Genomic DNA, 20,510 nt, shown 5'->3' on the forward strand with positions numbered 1-20,510 from the left:
CCTGTTGAGATGGGATTGGGAACAAGCAGGGAATTCCCCAAGGAGGAAGGAAGAAGCAAGGAAGTACCAATAGGGACACCCCCAGATAGCCCTCTGGGAAGGAAACTAGCCTGGTGGAAATATGACCCCAATACCAGAGATAAGGACGAGCTCAAAAGGATTCAGTACTGCATGCTAGAATGGACTAAAAGGGAAATTAGGAGTGATCATGCACACTGGCTGGGATATGGATCAGACGAAGGAAGGACATGTCGGGCATAAAACATCTATGTAAGAACTCAGAAACCATTCATTCAGGAAGAGTGTGACTATGCTGCCTCTTGGGAGAGGGAGACTTCAACCTCGAAGGTGAGCGTGTTTAAGGTATCAGGAAATAAAGAATGGGACCCGTTAGAAAACTTGCCCTCTCCACCTCCAGTAGCCCCAACTGCACCTCCCCTACCCCCTGATGGGTCTAGCCAAAACACTAGGAACAGAATGGCACAATGAGAGGAAAGCAGATCAGGGGATGGGAACCACGCAATAGTATTATATCCTCTGAGAAAAGTACCACTGGGTGGGGCACAGGGAGGAACTGGATTTGTAACCATACCTCTCGATTCCTCTGATGTGAGAATGTTCAAGAAAGAATTAAAAGGATTACTAGAGGACCCTATTGGATTAGTGGAACAGTTAGACCAGTTTCTGGGGCCCAATATTTATACGTGGGAAGAGATGCAATCAATAATGACCATGCTATTCACACCAGAGGAAATGATCCAGGCAGCTGGGATACGGATATGGGAAAGGGAGCACATGCAAGGACCTCCTGGGGACCTGAAAATGCCTGTAGTGTGCCCCAGTTGGGACCACAACAGAGCTGGGGGAATACAAGACATGGAAGAGTACAAAACATTAATTATAAGTGGTATCAAAGAAGTAGCTCAATGAAATCAAAATGCTTGTAAAGCTTTCAATGAGCAGCAAAAGAGGGAAGAAAATTCAACAGAGTAGCTGGAAAGATTGAGGAAACATATGAGGGGATACCCCAATATTCAAGAGTTGACCTGTAGGAGTCCTTAAAATCAGAGGGTTTTGGGAGAGCTGCAAAAGACAGGTCTCAGAGATAACAGAACTACTATTAGAGCTAAGCAGTAGCCATAAGATTTGTCAGCAGAAAAATTATATAAGAAGTAGAAAAGTAAGAACAATGGTCTGTGTATTAACACTTGTCTAGAATAACTCCCTAAGCTAGAGAAAAGTATATCTAGCCAGATGTTAGGAAGTTCTAAGCTTAATAATGGAGCTCTGTGCATTGTGTTTTAAGGCTTACAAGCAGGTATTGTATTCGAAAGAAGCAAGCATTGTTTTAACCAAAGGTACGTGTGCTTATAGTGATTGGATAGAACTACTGTCAATGTGCTTTTGCTTTGGGTGATTGGGCAAAAAACTTTTGAAGTAAGTTGAAGTAACAAAACACCTTTGAAGAATTGAAGTAACATTAATTTCTTTGTCTGCTGCTGGGGACGTGAGCTGCTGGCATCTTCCCATTGTCATAACCATGTAATGAGACTGATGCTAGAAAATAAACAACTTGAGACACGATGCTCAGCAGTTCTGTCACATTCATGATTTGTACACAGACCCCTGGCCAGCAATATGACCCTGATACAATGGCCAGACAGATTTTACTAAAGATAAATTTTGTCAGTCTTGCTTGGCCAGATGTACGTAGGAAGTTAAAAAAGTTAGATGAGTGGCAAGAAAGGAGATTAGAAGATCTTTTAAGAGAGACACAGGAAGTGTATGTAAAGAGGGATGCAGAGAAGGCCAAGGCGAAAGCCAAGGTAATGACAACCACCATTAAGGAAGGACAACAGCACATAAAGAACAACCCATGTAAGGGAGGGGCACCACAAATGTGAGAAAACAGATGGAGGGGGGATGCAGCTCCTTGGGACGGGACATAAAAAAGAGAGTTTGGGAGATGGGGGAATGTAGGACCTGTAAAGAGAATGGGCATATCAGAAAAAATTGCCCCCAAAGGGAAAAGGACCTGAGAGTCTGTGAGACTGAGCAAAAAGGAGAAGCAGAAGACTAGGGGTGTTAGGGGCTCTACCTCCTGGGGACAGAATACCATCAGGAGCCCTTGATAACTTCAAAAATGGGTCCCCAGGAGGAAGAATTGGAATTCTTGTAGACACAGGGGCTGAAAGAACTTATGTTTGTAGAATTCCAAAGAGGTGCAAAAAGGGTCAAGATACCATGCAAGTAATAGGTGCAAAAGGGGAAGGGTTCAAAGTCTCATTTATAAAGCAAGTAAAGTTTGAAGGGACAAATAAAATAGGGATTGGGAATGTCCCATTAGTTCCAGAAGCCGGGTGCAGTTTATTAGGATGGGATTTACAGGTGCAGTTGGACATTGGAGTACTCCCAGAGGAAGCAAAAATGGTAGTTAAGCTTCTTCAATTAAGGGAAGAAGATAAGAAAAAAATTCATAGAATGGTATGGGCAAAACTGAAAAATTGAGGTAAATTAAACATGAAATCTATGGTAATAAAAATAGTTCATGAAAACCATCCAGTTCAGGTAGGACAATATTCACTCTCCCTGGAAGGGAGACAAGGACTATGGCCTGTGATCCAGGGCCTACTTGAGGAGGGGACCTTAGAATCATGTATGTCCCCCCATAATACACCCATATTACCAGTAAAGAAGTCAAATGAGACTTACAGGCTTGTCCAAGACTTTAGAGAAGTGAATAAAAGAACAGTGAATTGATACCCAGTAGTGCCTAATCCCTGTACACTACTGACTTCACACCAGTGGGTTAGTGTGATAGACCTAAAAGATGCTTTTTGGGCTTGCCCACTAGCAGGATAAAGTAGAGATATATTTGCCTTTGAATAGAAGGGCCCTGATTCAGGGAGGAAGCAATAGCTGTGGTGGACTAGGTTACCCCAAGGGTTTTCCAAATCGTCAAACCTATTCAGTGGTCAAACACCAAGAGAAGTACTACAACTTTCTCCATCAAACCTGAGATAAAACTTTTCCAATATGTAGATTATTTGTTTCTGTCAGGATAGGAAGAAAAAGAAGTTTGGGAATCCACCATGGCGTTAAATTTTCTGGGGGACCAAGGACTTCAAGTATCAAAAGGGAAACTCCAATCTGTAGAACGTGAAGTAAAATACTTAGGCCATGTAATTTGTCAAGGGAGCCGGTGACTGAACCCTGAGAGAATTACGGGCACAGTCTCACTTCCACGGCCTAAAACTAAGAGAGAAGTCAGAAGGTTTCTAGGCTTGTTGGGATATTGTAGGCTACGGATTGAAAGATAACCACAGGCCATCAAGTTCTTGTATGAAAAGTTAGTAGAAGAAGAGATTAGGTGGGAAAAAGGATATGAGCAAAATTTTGAAGCTTTAAAGCAAAACTTAGTGTACCGGCACTGAGTCTTCCTGCCTTAGACAAACCCCTTTATCTGTAGATATAGAAAAAAAGGTAGCTCATGGAGCACTAGCCCAAGACTGGGGAGGATCCAGGAAACCAGGGCCTATCTATCAAAGTTGCCAGACCCTCTCAGCTGGGGATGGCCAACTGACATTCAGATGGTGGCAGTGACTGCCCTACTTGTAGAAGAAAGCAAAAAATTAACCTTTGGGGGAAAATTGAATATATACATCCCACACTCAGTTAGGAGTATCCTGAGCCAAAAGGCTGAGAAATGACTCACTGATTCCCAAGTGTTAAAGTATGAAGCCATCTTAATAGATAATGATTTAGGATAATCGTGAGTAACCAAATCAACCCTGCCCAGTTTTTGTATGGAGAACTAGATAAGGAACTAATACATAACTGCCTAGAGGTTATAAACTATCAAAATAAAGCAAGAGAGGACCTAACAGATCAACCACTCCAAGGAGGGAAACGATTGTACATCGATGGATCTTCAAGGGTAATCCAGGGGCACCAGGTATCAGGGCATGCTATAGTGGATGAAGGGTTGGAGCCATAGAAAAGGGAAAGTTACCTTCCAACTAGTCAGCCCAAGCATGTGAGTTATATGCCCTAAAATGAGCTCTGGAAATATTAAGACAGAAAAGAGGAACAACATATACAGACTCAAAATACACTTTTGGAGTAGTGTATACCTTTGGAAAATTTTGGGAAGAAAGGAGGCTATTAAATTCAAAGGGAAAGTAAATGATTCACAAGAAACTTATTTAAGAAGCATTAGAAACCTTACAATTACCAGGAGAAGTAGCAGTAGTGTATGTTAAAAGACATCAAAAAGGGGTGACTCAAGAGGCACAAGGAAACAATTTAGCAGATTTAGAAGCTAAAAATGCAGCTGAACCAGGGACAGAAAAACTAATGATGGTATTACCCCCATGAGAGAAATACAGGAAGTCCCTGTATTCAGTGGGACAGAAGAGGAAGAACTCCTTAAAACAGGAGCCAAGAAAAATTACAACGGGAAGTGGAGATTAGCAGATGAGAGGCAAATGTTGAATAAAAAGTACACTTTACCGAACTTCCCCAGGTACACCAGTGGAAGCTTCTGCTAGTGATAGTAGGTCACTTGACTCATTGGGTAGAGGCAGTACCGACTGTTAAAGCCAATACCAATGTTGTGAGTAAAACACTTCTAGAATCAATCATCCCCTGATAGGGGATGCTAAACAGGATTGATTCAGACCAAGGAACTCATTTCACATCTAAAATATTGCAGAAAGTTGTTCGAAAACTGGGAGTAAAATGGAATTACACACTCCATGGCATCCACAGAGTTCTGGTTGTGTTGAGAGGATGAATCAAACTCTTAAAAGAACTCTAGTTAAGCTGTTGATTGAAACCCAGATGTCATGGATAAAATGTCTCCCTTTAGCCTTGTTACGAATTAGAACCCAGTCCTGATCTGATCATCATTTCATCAGCTGATCTGGGGATCTCAGCTGATGAAATGATGTTTGGGTTACCCTTTCTGACCTTGCCCCAGGAGGTTGCCTGTGATGAAGGGGAAGCCAATGCCAAGAAATAAGTTATGTCTATAGCACAAACCTTAGAAGGGCTAAGGCATAAAGGGGCAATTGCTCAAACTACCACCCTGGATTTCAGAATCCATAATATTAATCCTGGAGATTGGGTAATGATCAAGTCATGGAGAGACCAGCCCCTAACTCCTCAGTGGGAAGGTCCCTTTCAGGTGCTGCTCACCACCGAATCGGCCGTGCCAACTGCAGAGCGGAGATGGACTCATGCTAACAGAGTTAAAGGCCCAGTAGAAGAACCCCAAGAATGGACTATAACATCCAGACTGGGTGAAATGAGATTGACTCGCAAGCAGAGACCAAGAGATAACCAGAAAAACAAGATGCCAAAAAAGTAGAGTCAAGTTTCCATCAGCCAGCTTGAGAATTCTTTTTCTGTTTTAATCGGTGAGAAATTACAAGGATCTGTTGAGGGGAAGTACACGAGGGACCGTAAGAGGTAATGGGACAGCCTCCTTAAGAACCATAAGTAAAGTAAGACAAGGAATGGAGAGCAAGACCAGGTTGGTCCCTTTGTTCACTACCAAGAAGATTCCATAGCCCTGATGTGGGTAGCAACCCCATAGGCATGGTAAGGTAGGGGCAAAAAAGGCCATACTGGACCTTTATTATTCCTCAGCTGCCTTTTAATACAAAAGGGATTAGAGGGGCAAGACCAAGTTGGGTTCTGTACTTATCACTAAGATTCACCTACTCTGGGTAGGAACCCAATAGGCACGGTAGATGGGACTCAAAGCCCTACTGGACCTCTGTGATGCCCTTTTGTCCATTTCAAGTAAGTGTGTCTAGGAAAAACCTAAGATTTTTTCTCCAGTTCCCACTGCTCTTACCCACATCAGTAGATGTTAATATGACTCATTCAAGAGAAAAAAAAATTTTAAGTTAATTGTTTGAGCCAAATGACTTATAGAAAAGGGGGGTTTGTTATAGATGAGTAATGCGATGGTTGATTCTCACAATTAAAGAGCGAATATTAAGCATATGTTAAGAGAAATTTTGTAGATGTATAGTATGTTTCTCCCCCCTTGCACTGTTATCACAGGATGGCCTGGGTAGTCCAGACACTTGGGAGGATGGACTTGTTACTATGGTAACATCTGACCTCCAATCAAGATGTAAAAAAATTATCTCCACCACTGAACAGTGAAGGAGTCGATTGACAAAACTTTGGGAGTGGCCAAAGGGTTGAAAGACAGAACATCCATTTTGTGGGTGATAGAATCCCTTGCTCCTGGTGCACTGTATTATTTTCTCTATTCAGTCTTCTGTTGTACTTTTTGATAAGGCTTTAATAAACCTTCTAAATTTTTAAAGCGAGTGCCATTTCTCACAATTGGGGTTCCTTCTATCTCAAAAACCTTTTCAAAAATGGCAGAACCATCCATCAACAAATTGCATTCAAAACATTACCCCATCCCTCCCCTCTCAGGAGCTTTTTGTAGGGCCTTGTCCAATAGATCTCCTGGCTGCAGCAGAATTTGTGCTCTGAATTCTCTGGAACAGGAATCTATCTTGTCTGCTAAATGGACTACAGACAGCAAGCTGCTTTTCAGAGGACAGGGTACAGTCAGCACATGGATGCTCAGTTACCAGCAGCAGACACCCTGCAGTGGGGGCTCAATGATACCTCCTGGTCTCTGGAACAGAGGAAATCAAACATAACATCACCATTTGACTTCTCCAGTTCCATTAGAAGCTGAAGGTAAGCTACCAGAATTTGATCAGGAGTGGTTCATTTAAAATAACCCCACATTTAATTCACAGATAACCCTGGAAAAAAGGCATTCACTGCACACCCATGCAACAAAATTACCAGTGTTCTCAGTGACAAATTCAGCTTTTGTATCTTTACAAAAGGACAAGTTTTGGAAAGAAGTCCTTGAAAGGAGGTAGCCAAAAGGAAGCTCTGAATACTACCTTCAAATGAGACTTTTATTTACAGAAATTATCTGTAAGCATTTCTTAATGAGATACCTGTACTTTCACCTAGCAAAAAAGAATCAAGGACGACTGTCTTATTTAGCAATTCTCTCTTGCCCCTGTGTTGGTCTGTGATGATTTCACAGGAGGGAAAAAAAAGGAACTCTTTAAAAACAATTAAATCATCTTTGTAACATCCTGTCTGAGAATCTGCTACTCACAGAATGGACTAGAGTTCAATTTAAATCAGTCAATGGACAGAAAGACCAAGTAACACCGGGAGAAAAAGCACACAGTGAAAAGTCAGTTTAATAAAATCTTGTATGACAAATTATAGCAATTATCATAACTGGAATTCCTAAAACTAGAGAAGATTATGGGAAACATGGTAATTTTTGAAATGCGTAACATGTTTCTAAAAAGTAAATAAACCGTTTTATACACTCACTGGGAGAGCAAGAGACCAGTTGAACTGCAGAATGGGATGTGTTAGGAGCAGTCATTTAATGGCAGTAATACCCAAGCAATGGCATCAATTGAGACTTCAGGGAACAAAGAGGAGCCATTACAAAGTTGGACGGTTTTTATTCCTGCAGGCTTCTAACCATCTGGTCACCTCCCACCCTAGTTCTAGTGCAGGATGGCTGAGGACTCATTTATTGAGATAATTTCCTGCCCTGTCTTTTCTAAAGCGATGAACCAGGAACTGGACTCCCGAAAGATGTTGTTATGACAACATTCTCTTACCTTAATGTTTGTGTTTCCTGTGGGTGCCTTTTTTTTTTCATTTTTTGCCATTTTATGGCTAAGAGGCTTAGCTCTGGTTTCGGTGACATCACCATTCTAACAACATTTTCATGGAATCACAGAGCACGATGAGTTGCAAGGGACCCATCGGGATCATCAAATTAAGCACCTGGCCCTGCACAGGGCACCCCACCCTATGACTGAGAGCACTGTCCAAATCCTTGAATTCAGGTTGGTGCTGTGACCACTGCCCTGAGAAGCCCATTCCAGTTCAAAAATCACTCTGGGTGAAAAGCTTCCTGATATCCAAGCTAAACCTCCCCTGACTCAGCTTCATGATCTTTTCTCAAGCTCTGTCATTGGTCATCAGTGTACAGACTGGTACCTTCCCCTAACCTCCCCTCGAGAGGCTGAAGATTGCATTGAGATCTACCCTTAGTTTCTCCTTCTCCAGGCTGAACAAACAGAGTGCCCTCAGCAGCTCCTCATACACCTTCCCCTCTAGACCCTTCCCCATCCTTGTGGCCCTTCTTTGGACACTCCTCTACTAGCTCAATGTCTTTTTTATACTGTGGTGCCCAAAACTGCCCCCAGGACTTAAGGTGACGCTACCCCAGTACAGAGCAGAGCGACACAATCCCCTCCCTCACCCAGATGGCCTGATGCCCCCCATGGACATGGTTGGCCATCGTGGTTGCCAGAGTACACTGTTGAGTCATCAGCAAGCATGCTCAACTTTACTACACTCTTCAGTATTTTTTTTCCACTTGGAAACCTGAAAGGCTGTACCTGTGTGGGTTAGCAGCCAACAGGCTATAAGGAATTGTCAAAACCACACAAAAGTTAACAAGAGGCTTAAGGGGAAAGATGGAGCATAAGCACGATCAAGGGGAAGATTGCTGTAAGGCAGCAGAGCTGGTCACCATTACCCTCCCCTCGAACAGCCGCTGCTTGGTACAGGAAACACAACGCAGGGCTCAGGGTGTTTTGTTTGCTTGCTTGCTGACACAGGTTTTAATGTAATTCCCATGTACATTTTGATATGACAGTCTTACATAGATCTTTTGAGATACATGGGCATTATCCAGTTTTGCCTGTCACTGGCTTACTAAAGGCTTAAAGCAGAGAGCTAAGTCAGGGTTTTGCTTTGGCTAACTGTATCTTGCTGGGCAGGGCCTGAACTCAACCCACTGCCAATTCTGTTGGGATGCACAGCAACACAATTCTGTTGGGATGCACAGCAACATTTCTGCCTTCACTATAAACATTTATGCAAAGCTTCTAGCTAAAAATAAAATCTACATCAGTAAATAGTTGCCAAAATTTTTAGAAAGCTGTAGGTGATTGTGTACCATCAAACCCCAAAGCAAGCATGCTTATTCAATATTTCTGAATCTTCATGCACCATTGTTTGCATTTTAGGTAAAACACTTCAAAGTGAGACTCAGCATGGACGCCATAGAGCCTTGGACCAGGAAACAATGCCTGTTTTCACAAAAGTAGGTGTGCGGGCCAAGATACCTTATTATTTTCCTTAGGAACAAGCTGCCGACAAGAAACAGCTTTATGGTGCAAGGGTTTTTGAAAAGAGTAGTTTAAATCCGAGTATCTCAACAATGTAAAAAGATCCCAGATCCAAAATGCAGATCACTTACTCTAAAGTCCCCAGACTTGTGATGCAGAAACAATTGTGTGGTGGGTACTAAGAAATCTGCCATGCTCCTGTAGAAGCATGCCAAGAGTAGGGGGCGCAGCAACAGGTCTGTTCATTGATAAAACCCCCATAACCCTAAGGAGGAAAAAAGAAAACCAAATGCAAGAAGGCATGAGCAGACAATCCAGAGAGCTCAAGATGCAGTGGCACAGCTTATCATTAGCCCTTTTCAATTTCCACAAAAGCAATCACAGATGTTCCTTCAACTGGCTATCAGGAAAAGGGAAAGCACCGTCTGCCCCAACAGCATCAGTCTTCAGTGATGATTAACAACAGAACACAGGGGAAAACTTGTTCTTGACTGCCAGTGAAAAGTGTGTTTCATTAAAATAGAAGCAATATGGACTGTTTTACTATTTGAATACTAAATTTCAAAGTTGATTTTGTGCTATAGCCTGGGTTTCTGTTTTCAATTCATGCTACGTCAAATGCTTCTTCCCCTTTCATTTTCTTTTAGGTGATGCCATTTTAGATTGTTAACCTACAAAAGAGCAAGTATGCAAGTCAGAAATTATCTATCAGCAAACTATTTATAAAGGAAACAGAACAATTTGGGGAATTTAAAGTGAAAGTGACCTGGTGACTACCAAATTCCAACCTTGCTGAACAAGAATATACCATATGTTTCAATAAGAAAATAAAACTCAACTTTCACATAAAAGGCTCAAATGATTAAAAAACATCCAAAGCAAAAAAAAAAAAAAAACAAAAAAAAAAAAACAAACAAAAAAAACCACCCAAAAAAAAAAAACAAACCCCAAAACAAAAACAAACCACCAAAAAAAAGAGTTATGGTTACAGTAGGAGTATTTCAGAATTGCACACAGAAAACCACATTTTTGCTTTTATTTGTGGTGGAACAGAATACAATAACCTTCAGCCCAAACTACTCAAGGCTGGGAGTATTACCTTTTTCTTCATGCTGCAAGACTTCAGGAAATGGAGCAGGGACAGGAAGTGTTTTGAAGTTAAATTTTCTATTTAAGGCCATTAATTCAGCAAGATTTTTAAAAAATGTCCTCAACTTTAAGCATGAAGAGTTGCATTGACTTCAGTAAGATTATTCACATACAGTTAAGTCACGCAAGTGCTTAAATGGCTTGTTGAATCAAGCCATTAAATGAGAGCTGCTTTATTATACAGATTTATTTTAATGGCTGGCAGAACTCATTACATGAGCCTATTTTATTCTTCCAAGGGCTAACAGCTGTTTTGTCATTAACTTTTCTGAAGGTGTAACCTGTATGCCTCCTGCACTTTACTGTAGCCACAGAAACAAAAATTTTTAAGAAAAATTGTATGCAACATCTATTATATATAGTGGCTTAGCTCTCCCTTAAATAGTAACAGAAAAGAACAGTACAAAACAATAGTTTCACTTTTTTTAACACACAAGAGCATCTTATTGAAAAACTAAAATAAAAAAGTCTCACCACAATATAAATCCCCAAAAAATAATAATGAAATGGGAAGAAAAAAGGAGTTAGCAAAACGTCCTGCAGACTTTAAAGTCTCTTATCGCATTAAAAAAGCTTTTCTGGTGAACCACAATGTTTTGTTTCTTTCTGTTTACAAACCCACTAGACAGCAAACAATGGTGTCCACATCCACAACCTATGCTGGGATTAAATGGTAAAAACATAACCTGCCCCATCTAAAGTCCAAAAAGAACAAAGGGCAGCCAGTGAGCACAGGAGCTAGTGAGGACCGGGTTTCCCTGTGTAAAGGGGAGTAGGGGTTATAAAAGCAGAATTCAAGTTGGAACCATGTCAAAAAGTTCTATCTTGGAGACCTGCAAGACATGAACTATTGAAGAAACAGCCAAAAGGTCCCAATGAAAAGCTGTGACAAGCTGTAATGTGCCATTTTAATTACAAGGAAGAGGGGAAATGGTTGGGGGTGGTTGCATTTTATGTTTATGTTGTTTTGGGGTTGGATTTTTTTTTTTTTTTGCTCATCAATATGATGAGCTTTCAACGTCCCAAACCACATTCAGGTAGTTTCCAAGTCTGCTATTTTTTGTGTGGAATCTACTGATCCAGACCAAAAACCCATACAAACAGAACAGAGATGCACAGTTCTTAAGTCCTGGAGCTTTCTAAACCGCCTGAAAGAATTGCTGGCCTGGGGTATCCAGAGATGCCTGCAAGATGGTGTTCATAGCAGCCTTGCAAGCAGATTGGCTCACATCTGCTATGTGCTGCCAACGTTCTGCCCATCACCTTCATCATTAGGACCTGAAACAATAAAAGTAGTTCTTGGTCATAAGAAATATCTTTTGTTTCTTGCCTTGCAGTAAGAGACTCATCCCAAGTAGCCTACGTAAGTCTCAGATTCAGGTGTTCAATGAGAGATGAAAACTGTAGAATTCCTCCTCTCCCACCTTGCATATGGCCTTCTCCAGACTAAGATCTGTCTACTGTAGAATTTTATGTTCTTGACTAATCTAGTTCAGGAATCCCAGCAGCACCCAAAAACCTAAAAGCTCAGTTTCCAAGCTCTTCAATCTTCCCACTGCTTTTGTTCATATTCATTCCTCCCTTTTCCCCCTTCTTTGAATCAGGATGGAGGACTGTCAAAGGCTCTATGTTCTCAGCCACAAGAAAGCAAAGTACAGATGACTTCAAGTTGAGAGTACCAAAGGAAGCCTTCCTCAAACTGAGGACTAGTATTTTTCTTAAATTATGATCTCCTCATGCACAATAAAAAGCATTACACTCCTTCCATGCCCCTTTGTAAACCTTTTGCTTTCCAAACAGCTCCCTACTGAAAGGTCATTCTGGATGCTGTCTACTGATTCTGACTCAACTCAGGTTTCATGTGCAACTCCTGGCCATGAGTAAGGTAAAAATGAAACTCAGAACTACACTTAGAAAATGTAAATGATAAAAAGCACAGAAAACCTCTGCTAAACTGTGGCATATAACTCACAGGCAGCACAGGGGCCTTTTACCAGTTTGGAGAAGAAAAAAGGAGTAGTTGTGCTCAAAAAGGAAAGCCATGCAATAGTCCTACTCCATAGACATGCACAAAGAGCACAGACTGCCTTAAGAAATGACACAGAAGAATGCATGGTAAACAGGAAACACCATTGTCTTTTCTACTTACCACTTCCAACTGATCCTGAAGGTGCAATAACATCATCATCATCACTGTCTTCCTCATTTGACTGCGTTACCTCTGGCTCAGGGGCTACATTCTTGACTTCTTGCTCTTGTTCCACTCTACTGCGCAAGGCCAAGATCCGATGGTGCAATGCAGCATACAACTGCCCTGTATCTTTAGAGCTTGCCTGCATTTTTTAATATTCAGAAATAAGAAAAAGGTGCATGGAATTATAACACAATAAAACACTGCTGACATAATACTCAGCAGTCATGCCAAATTTCACAATATACTTTTTAGTTCTCTCATAAAGTATTTTTCAAACCAGTCAGAATGGGCTGTGCTACATGCAGCAGGACATTAGATATACAGAACTCTGGTGGTGAGAGTATATTCCTCAGCTTAGTTCCAACTTTCTTTGGCTAACATACCCAGTATTTGCTGATCTCATATAGCCTTCTTCACACAGAAATCACATAGCTTTCCTGACAGCTCCCAAAAGCTCATATTAAGAAGACCTTCAATTAAAATCTCGCAGATTTTTGCTGGCCTGTCAATAATTCAACTTCACACATTAGTTAATCATAATTAAGCCAACTGTTTCATAAGGAACTGGCATAAAATATCAATATGAGATATAATGAGAAAACTCAATGAACAGACAGGCAATTACTCAAAAATTTTTGAACAGTCTGTTTCAGAGGGAAGCATTTTTGACAACCTGACAAATTCTTTCATAAGAAATAGTTTCCCCAAATTCTTTAATAAAAAATAGCTTCCATCCACCCCACGTGACACTTGAATGTGTCAACTCTGTATCTGCAAAATTCCCCTGCAATAAACTGAAATGAAAAAGTAATTCCAAACAAGATACTTTCTATCAATACTAAAATCAAGAGTGAGTAACCTGATGACAGAAACTCAAAACTTTCAAAACTAGAAAAATATGGAGAAAAACTTACCCAATAATTTCATTTATTTTTCTTCATCAATGCATATTTGGTATCATTAAGTTCAATTCTGGGACTACAGATCCCAGGCCTACAAACCTAATGTCACAGGGAAAGCTGACCATTTGCTGATGCCCTCAGTTTCTGATCCCTAGGAACACTAATTCTTTTGCAAGACACTTGCTTTCTTACATCTTGTGTAAAATCAGTCTAAATCAAAAGAATGTTCTCAGACCTCCAAATAGGTTAGTGCTTCAGCAGGCATTAGGGAATGACCTTTCTCCCGTGCTGACTGTACGACCAGAGCTCAAGTGTTTTAGTAATTCTGATTGCGACTGCTGTTCCCCATTTAGTAAGCACAGAAACTACTTTCACTGTCCTGCTACTGCTTTAATACACTGCATCAAAGGAAAATCAAAGTTTAAATGTGTAAACCTTAAGTACTAATATATTGTTCTTTAGTGTTTCCTTTTCAGTGGGCACCTATTAATCCTCCCACAATGCAGACAATGACAGTTTTCCTGTGCTGAAAGTTCCACTAGATCTAATTTTAGTTAAACTACTGCATAAAATCTATTAAATAATGCCAATTTTTTTTTTAAATCAGAAAAGAATCTGCATGAAACACTAGAGTCTCAGTATGTGCGAAGCAGATCCCCATGACTCCATGGGCAATGCTTTGAACAACATGGCTTCCTAGGGCAGCCTTTGATGTGGCATTTGTTCACAGCCTGCAAGACTTTCTAGACAAGCAAATCTGCCAAGTGTCTTGCCTTTGGGGCAAGGGTGATGTTAAGACAGTGTAGGGTGCAAACAAAAATGGAATGCTACCTCAGCTACAGTTTAAGTGAGCACCAACTTTAGTATGATGGTTAAGACATAAACAGTACTCACTGATATAAGAAAAACTTTAACTCCTTGGTCCTCTGTATCCATGGCGGTGATCCGGATGCTCTTCTCACTGGCTTTATCGATCTGCATCTGAGCCCAGAGCTTGGTATTTAAGATTAACCTGAGACTCCCCTGAGTCCTCATCACTAAAGCCAAGTTAGAAGATCAGTTAGGTGGAAAAAGTCACATCAGGAAGTTCAAAACAGCCAAGACACTTATTACTGTACAAAGGTTTCAGTCTTTTTACAAATAAGCCCTCTTAGGCTTTTGTCACAACTGTAAATGAGAAGAATGTAGGCTTTGTGTGGGTTTTGGATGGGGTAGAGTTAACTTTCTTTCCAGTCACTGGTATGGAGCTTTATTTTGGGTTTGTGCTGAACATACAGTTGATATTATAGAGGTATTTTTGTTATTGCTGAGCAGTGCTTGCACAGAGCTAAGGTCTTTTCTGCTTTTCATACTACTACACTGATGAGGAGGATGGGAGTATGTAACACATTATGCTCACAGGTTGGAGACAGGTACAACAGAAATTACCGATGATCATGTGACAAATAGCTCGGTTTATTGTTCGGCGTCCCCTCTCACAGGGGGCTCCCACGCTTGGACAACGGACTGGTCGGGATCTCTGCACTGCCACTGCCTAGCTCCCTGACCAATTACATGTCTGCACTCAGGATTGAATGGCACTGGCTGGGATTTTTTGTTTGAGTTCAAATCTATCCTATCACTGCTCACCTAGGGATTTCTTTTCTCTAACCAACCAGTCAAGCTGAATTGAATCTCTGTTTATGGCCAGATTTATCAGTCCAGCTACATATCAGCTGTGACAGGTAGGTGGGAGGTTATGAGCAGGCACAGCTGGGACAGGTGACCCAAACTAACTAAAGGGATATTCCAGACCACAAAACACCATGCTCAGGATATAAAGCAGGGGGAAGAGGAGGAAGGGAGGATGTTTGGAGTGATGGTGTTTATCCTCCCAAGTCACCATTACACATGATGGGGTCCTGCTGCCCTGGAGATGGATGAACACCTGCTTGCCCACAGGAAGCAGTGAATTAATTTGTTTTGTTTGCAAATTGCATGCACCGCTTTTGCTTTCTTTTTTGAACTGCCTTTATCTCAACCCAGGAGTTTTCTAACTTCTATACACTTCCAGTTCTCTCCCTGATCCTGTTGGAAAGAGTGAGCAAGCAGCTGCAAGAGGCTTGGCTGCTGGCTGGGCTTAAACTGCAACAAGGCTATTGAAGATTATGAGTCATATCTAAAGCGATTTAGTCTGAAGCCTTATATGTTAATACATTAAAGTTCAGCAGTGGTATCTGAGCAGATAATCTCAGGCTAATGCACATTCCTGCCAGCCTGAACAATTGTGCACTATTCAAACAGACTTCCCTCATCACAAGCAACCCATCCAAAACAGCCAGATCTGAATGATGTTACCATAAATTTCCAGGAAAATATTCTAGTTACTAAATATGGCTTGCTTTTACTGGGGAAAAAGTAACTGGAACATCTGCTGCAATAGAAGGGTATGAAGATACTCTCTTTGGAGGCAGTATTCACTAACTGAAGCAAAAGAAAAGGTCCAAACTGCTTCTGAGTTTCTGGAGCTAATAGAAACTTAAATGAATGTTGCTGTGTGTCAAGGAAGAACCTTATGAAAATAGGATGACTGTCATCCAGTATCTCATTTCCCCTGGTTCCTCTTACCCAGCCGAGACTGTAATGTTCCATCATCTGTTGAGGCCATATCATTGAGTCTCAGGAGTCCTCGACCTCTTTCCACCCAAGACTGAGAGCTTTTATCAAATACAAACAGCTTGCACTGAATCTGTAACAGAAAATATGTCTATGGCATAGTGGTTGATTGAAGTAATAATATATTTCTTAGTCACCTACAGTTGAGTAAAAGATATTCAGATTTCATACTGGAATTTTTAATTGTTTATAGCTGTGGAAATCAAAAAAGTCATCCTCTCTTTTGCAATAAATTTCTCAAAATATGCTGTCTGTTTTCATCAAGTTTTACTAAAAGAAGTTATGTATTCTTAAAGAATAAGAGGGTTCAAGATCAAAACAACAAGTAATTTTCAGGTAATATATAAATTTTCACAGAGGAAACTTAATGTCATAGGAGACTGCCTTATATCAGTTAATTCTTTTAAAAGCCTTAGGTACACACTGCACCACTGAATATGTTATTTGTTGCTGGGAAGACTCAGTAAATATAATGAAAGCAAAGCAAAATTCTTCCTGTAAGGAAGCAAAGGATGGACAAACATGCTAGCTCATTATCGATTCATTATCAAAGCCTGAACAACACAAAGTCATTAATAACTGAGATTATTAACTGAGGGTTCAGACGTTATAAAATTCAAAAGGTCTATGTATTTTTTCCAACAGTAGGAATACTGAAGGATCTTGACATACAAGCTCCCTTTTTCTTCCATGCCAAACATCTCTATATCGCCCTCTCTAATCCAATTTTACTGTTACTGCTGAGGCTTTGTACCTCAAACCATCACTCCTCAAGCTCCCCACAGATGAGCATGCACTAAGTGGAAAAGATACTTCCATTTTCATTCCTTTCATTTCTCATCTTCTTCATGCCAAAACATCTAGCTCTTTATGTTTCTGCAACATTAACATAGTTCTGTCTGTACAAGTCCCATTTGGAATTTTAATGCATTACAATTCACAAGAAAAAAAGAATTAAAGTTAAGCAAGAGATCTGTTAAATTACAACATATTCAGGCAAGTCAGTCCTCTATTAAGTATGCAGCTGCCAAAAGTTGTAGTTTTTCTAAGTGAAACAGGATTCTTATCTCTTCAGTGTCTTGTTCAATTACATGAAGCACCCAGACATTTCTGAATTAAATAGAAACAGAGATGTACCAGAAGAACATTTAAAGACCATTTATGTCTGGTAAAAAGAAGTCCAAGAAGGTAAACATTATAGAGTACCATTTTTAAGGTAATACAAGATAGGCATTAGATACTGATAGTGCAACTGTTTGGTCTCAGAAGAATAGGGCATTGTGTCTGTAAGAATAAAAAAGTTATCCTTGAAAATAACACAATTCAAATGCTGAGAAACACACTATCTCAAGGAAAAAACTAAACTATAATTGGAGGACAAAGAGAGATGGGAAAAAATACATACACCACTTCATTTTATATGAAAACCCTGCATGTTTTTCTTAAGGATACACTAGAGTTAGTAAGTATAAAGTTAATTAATAACCACAATGTTAAATATATCTCTATTAAAATCAGCAGTCTAAGTCATGACCAAATATCCTTCTACAACATCACTAATTCAATTAACTATCTCAAATCAAATTCCTGAGTGTTTGTGATACAGTTTCTATTTCGCAAGAAACTAGACTGCTGGCATAAATAGTCCATTCCAAATTTTAGAAAATCTTCAGTAGTACAACAATTAAAGAACTTAAAATATTTAATTAATTTAAATTTTCTTCAAATAATTGTCTCACAGAAAATAGAAGCTTCTATGTGATGGATTCAGGAAAGTATGCTTAAGATACACCTGGATGGCCTATATGCTAAAATTTATTCATAAAGAAGAAATTAAAAAACAATGGATAACAAGTTAATAAATAAGGATCTGATATAAATATCTAAAGTTTGCATTTTAACACAAGAAAATACATTAGAGATATAGAGGAAGGCTGAATTGTAGGGAATCAGATGGTGTGCATTCACTGGACATCTGTTACGTGGGGTCAGAGACAGGGATGACACAAACTCTCAGAGATCCAGGAAACAACAGCAATGGTTTATTATGGAGGCCTGCTGATATAGGGGGTTTGAAACTTTCTGGTTTAAACAGCTGACTGGTTGGTATCTCTCTCTGCCCAGATCTCTGGCCAGCAGTGTGCTTGCATCTAAGCTTGGACAGGGTTGGCTGAGGATCCCCTGTGTAGATTTACATCCAACCTATCTGTGGACTTGTTACTGTGACAGACATCCATATGAATCCCCACAAACTCAAAGCTCCTCTATCCGTTTCTTACCTGTAACACGTTACTTTCAGCTTCCTCCCCAGTAATCACTTCTACCTTCGCTAATAAACACTTCCTTGCTGTTGCTTTAGTATAGGCTGCTGCAGACTCTGCCAGTGATTCTGAAATATTATTAGCTGAACAACATTTTGAGAGTCTGAGAATGATTATCATAAAATTTTGTAAGATATATAAAAGTCTACACAAGTACACGAGAACTGAGACCCTTTGAAACGTACAGAAAACAGACTTTAATAGAACACATTAAAAATTACGGAAATTTAAAGCAGAAGTTAAAGCTTGTCTTTTAATACTTGTTTTACAAGCATAAGGAACAAAACAGATACATTCTCAAGAAGTTTTGTCCATACATGCAATAGTTCAAAACCTTTGCATGGACACTTCCTTATCTGTACTGATACTCTTGCTAGCCATACAGCTGTGCCTACACATGGACAGTGCATTTAATTTTCTACTTCCATTTGGGCTTGCAAGCAGTTTACTGAAGAAAATCCATGGTTCCCAGAATTTCTGTAATATCTTGACAATTTGAAGTCATAGAATCCAGCAACCAGTTCTGAGTTCAAGCAACATGTGGGGCACCCACCCAATGCAACATACATTTGAATCTGGAATTCAGTCACTTGAAATGAAATAGAATTGTTTAAAAAAGTTTGCCACATTTCTCCCACGTTCTCTACCAAGTCCTACTACCAGTTCTGTTAATTCCCTCTAATTTTATTCCATTGAAGATACTCCCACAACCACAGACTGAGAATGAAAAAGAAAGTGCAGCCTGCACATGTTTACTATTAGAGGATCTACAGCATCCAGCAACTTCCACACCCAGCCTGTATCTTTGGTAACAGGAGACAGTAAAGGCAACATAAAAATCTTATGTTTTTGAAAAGTAACAGGACATTGAAAAATACAGTAATTTAAAAACGGATTAACTACCATTCCTAATATAGTATTTTGTTTTTCACCTTTTTCTGGCGTGGCCTCCTGAGAAGACGATTCAGACCCAGACTCTGTAGCAGCATTCTCCTTATTACTCTCTGTACTACCTTCATTTGATTTTGGTGGGCTCTATCACAGAAATAAAGAGGAGGTGAACAGAAGGGAGAAAACATACACTAATCCTGCTAAACAGGACTAGTGGTCAAGTACTGAGGGTAGCTCCAGTATTTATAAACCATATGGCAAAAAAAAGAATCTCATGGACAACACGCTTTCACAGTCAAAACTATCCTACTATCTTAGCCAAGGAACTGAATGGAGTGTGACCTAAAAACCAGATTGAATTATTTTCCCTGGAACTGATACCAAATTTCAACCTTTATTCTGAAGCTTTTTGACTTGCTTTGTTCAACATAGCAAATCAATTTCAGCTACAGCTACTCATGTCATAATTGACCGAACTCCTGCTTTGTAGTTAGACAGGTCTGAACATTCAGCACGGAATGTTTCCATTTTGTTGCAGCACAGGAATACAAACAACAGCAAAAAACAATGAGGTACTAGAAGTTATTCCTTAGGTTGGTACATCATGAACAGCATCTCCAGAATCGTACCTCAGTCCTGAGGCAGCTGCTTTACTGCTGAGCTTGAAATCCCATCTGGGGGGAGTCACATTACTGAACTGCTCTGAATTTTGAGGACAAACATAAAATACCCTCTAATACTTATACTCCAATAGCCATTTTAAAGCAACGAGCTGTGTCATAAAATGCTTGGGCACAAGAACCATGTGCACTACAGAGAGGACACTGAATCTCCTTACACTGAGAGCTTGAAAGGGAAACCCTGGAAAGTATTGCTGGGCAGACAATAGCTTATAATGAACTTCCTGTGCTGCACTCAAAGTAAGTTACCTTCAAAGGAAATGACTGAAAACACCCCATCATTAAGTGAGAAGTATAATTAAAGACTCTCAAAATTCCTGAGTGAGAATCCGTAACAAACTGCTGGCAAAATTACAACATATACATGGTGGATACTCACTAGGACTCGCTCACTCATGTTCTGTCCAAAAACAAACTTGTTGCTAGATGCATCTGCACTGTTCGTAGAGTTCTCTACACTGAAAAAAACCCAAGAAACAAGCCAGGTTTTACAA

At 40.1% G+C, this 20,510-nt stretch overlaps 1 protein-coding gene across 3 annotated transcripts in view; it reads right to left on the reverse strand.

The window, feature by feature from the left end:
• Positions 1-10,231: 10,231 nt before the first annotated feature.
• Positions 10,232-20,510, reverse strand: part of RANBP3 (RAN binding protein 3) — a 53,307-nt gene continuing 43,028 nt past the window's right edge. For all 3 annotated transcript variants that reach the window (XM_059489666.1, XM_059489665.1, XM_059489667.1), the window contains 7 exons: positions 20,396-20,474; positions 19,378-19,480; positions 18,404-18,528; positions 16,077-16,197; positions 14,364-14,506; positions 12,523-12,706; positions 10,232-11,651 (listed from right to left, as the gene is read on the reverse strand). In XM_059489666.1, coding sequence (XP_059345649.1) covers positions 11,608-11,651; positions 12,523-12,706; positions 14,364-14,506; positions 16,077-16,197; positions 18,404-18,528; positions 19,378-19,480; positions 20,396-20,474 — 799 coding nt within the window. In that variant the 3' untranslated portion in view covers positions 10,232-11,607. The remainder of the gene's footprint in view (positions 11,652-12,522; positions 12,707-14,363; positions 14,507-16,076; positions 16,198-18,403; positions 18,529-19,377; positions 19,481-20,395; positions 20,475-20,510) is intronic.

This window comes from Ammospiza nelsoni, chromosome 27 (assembly GCF_027579445.1).
Source record: "Ammospiza nelsoni isolate bAmmNel1 chromosome 27, bAmmNel1.pri, whole genome shotgun sequence".
NCBI lineage: Eukaryota > Metazoa > Chordata > Aves > Passeriformes > Passerellidae > Ammospiza > Ammospiza nelsoni.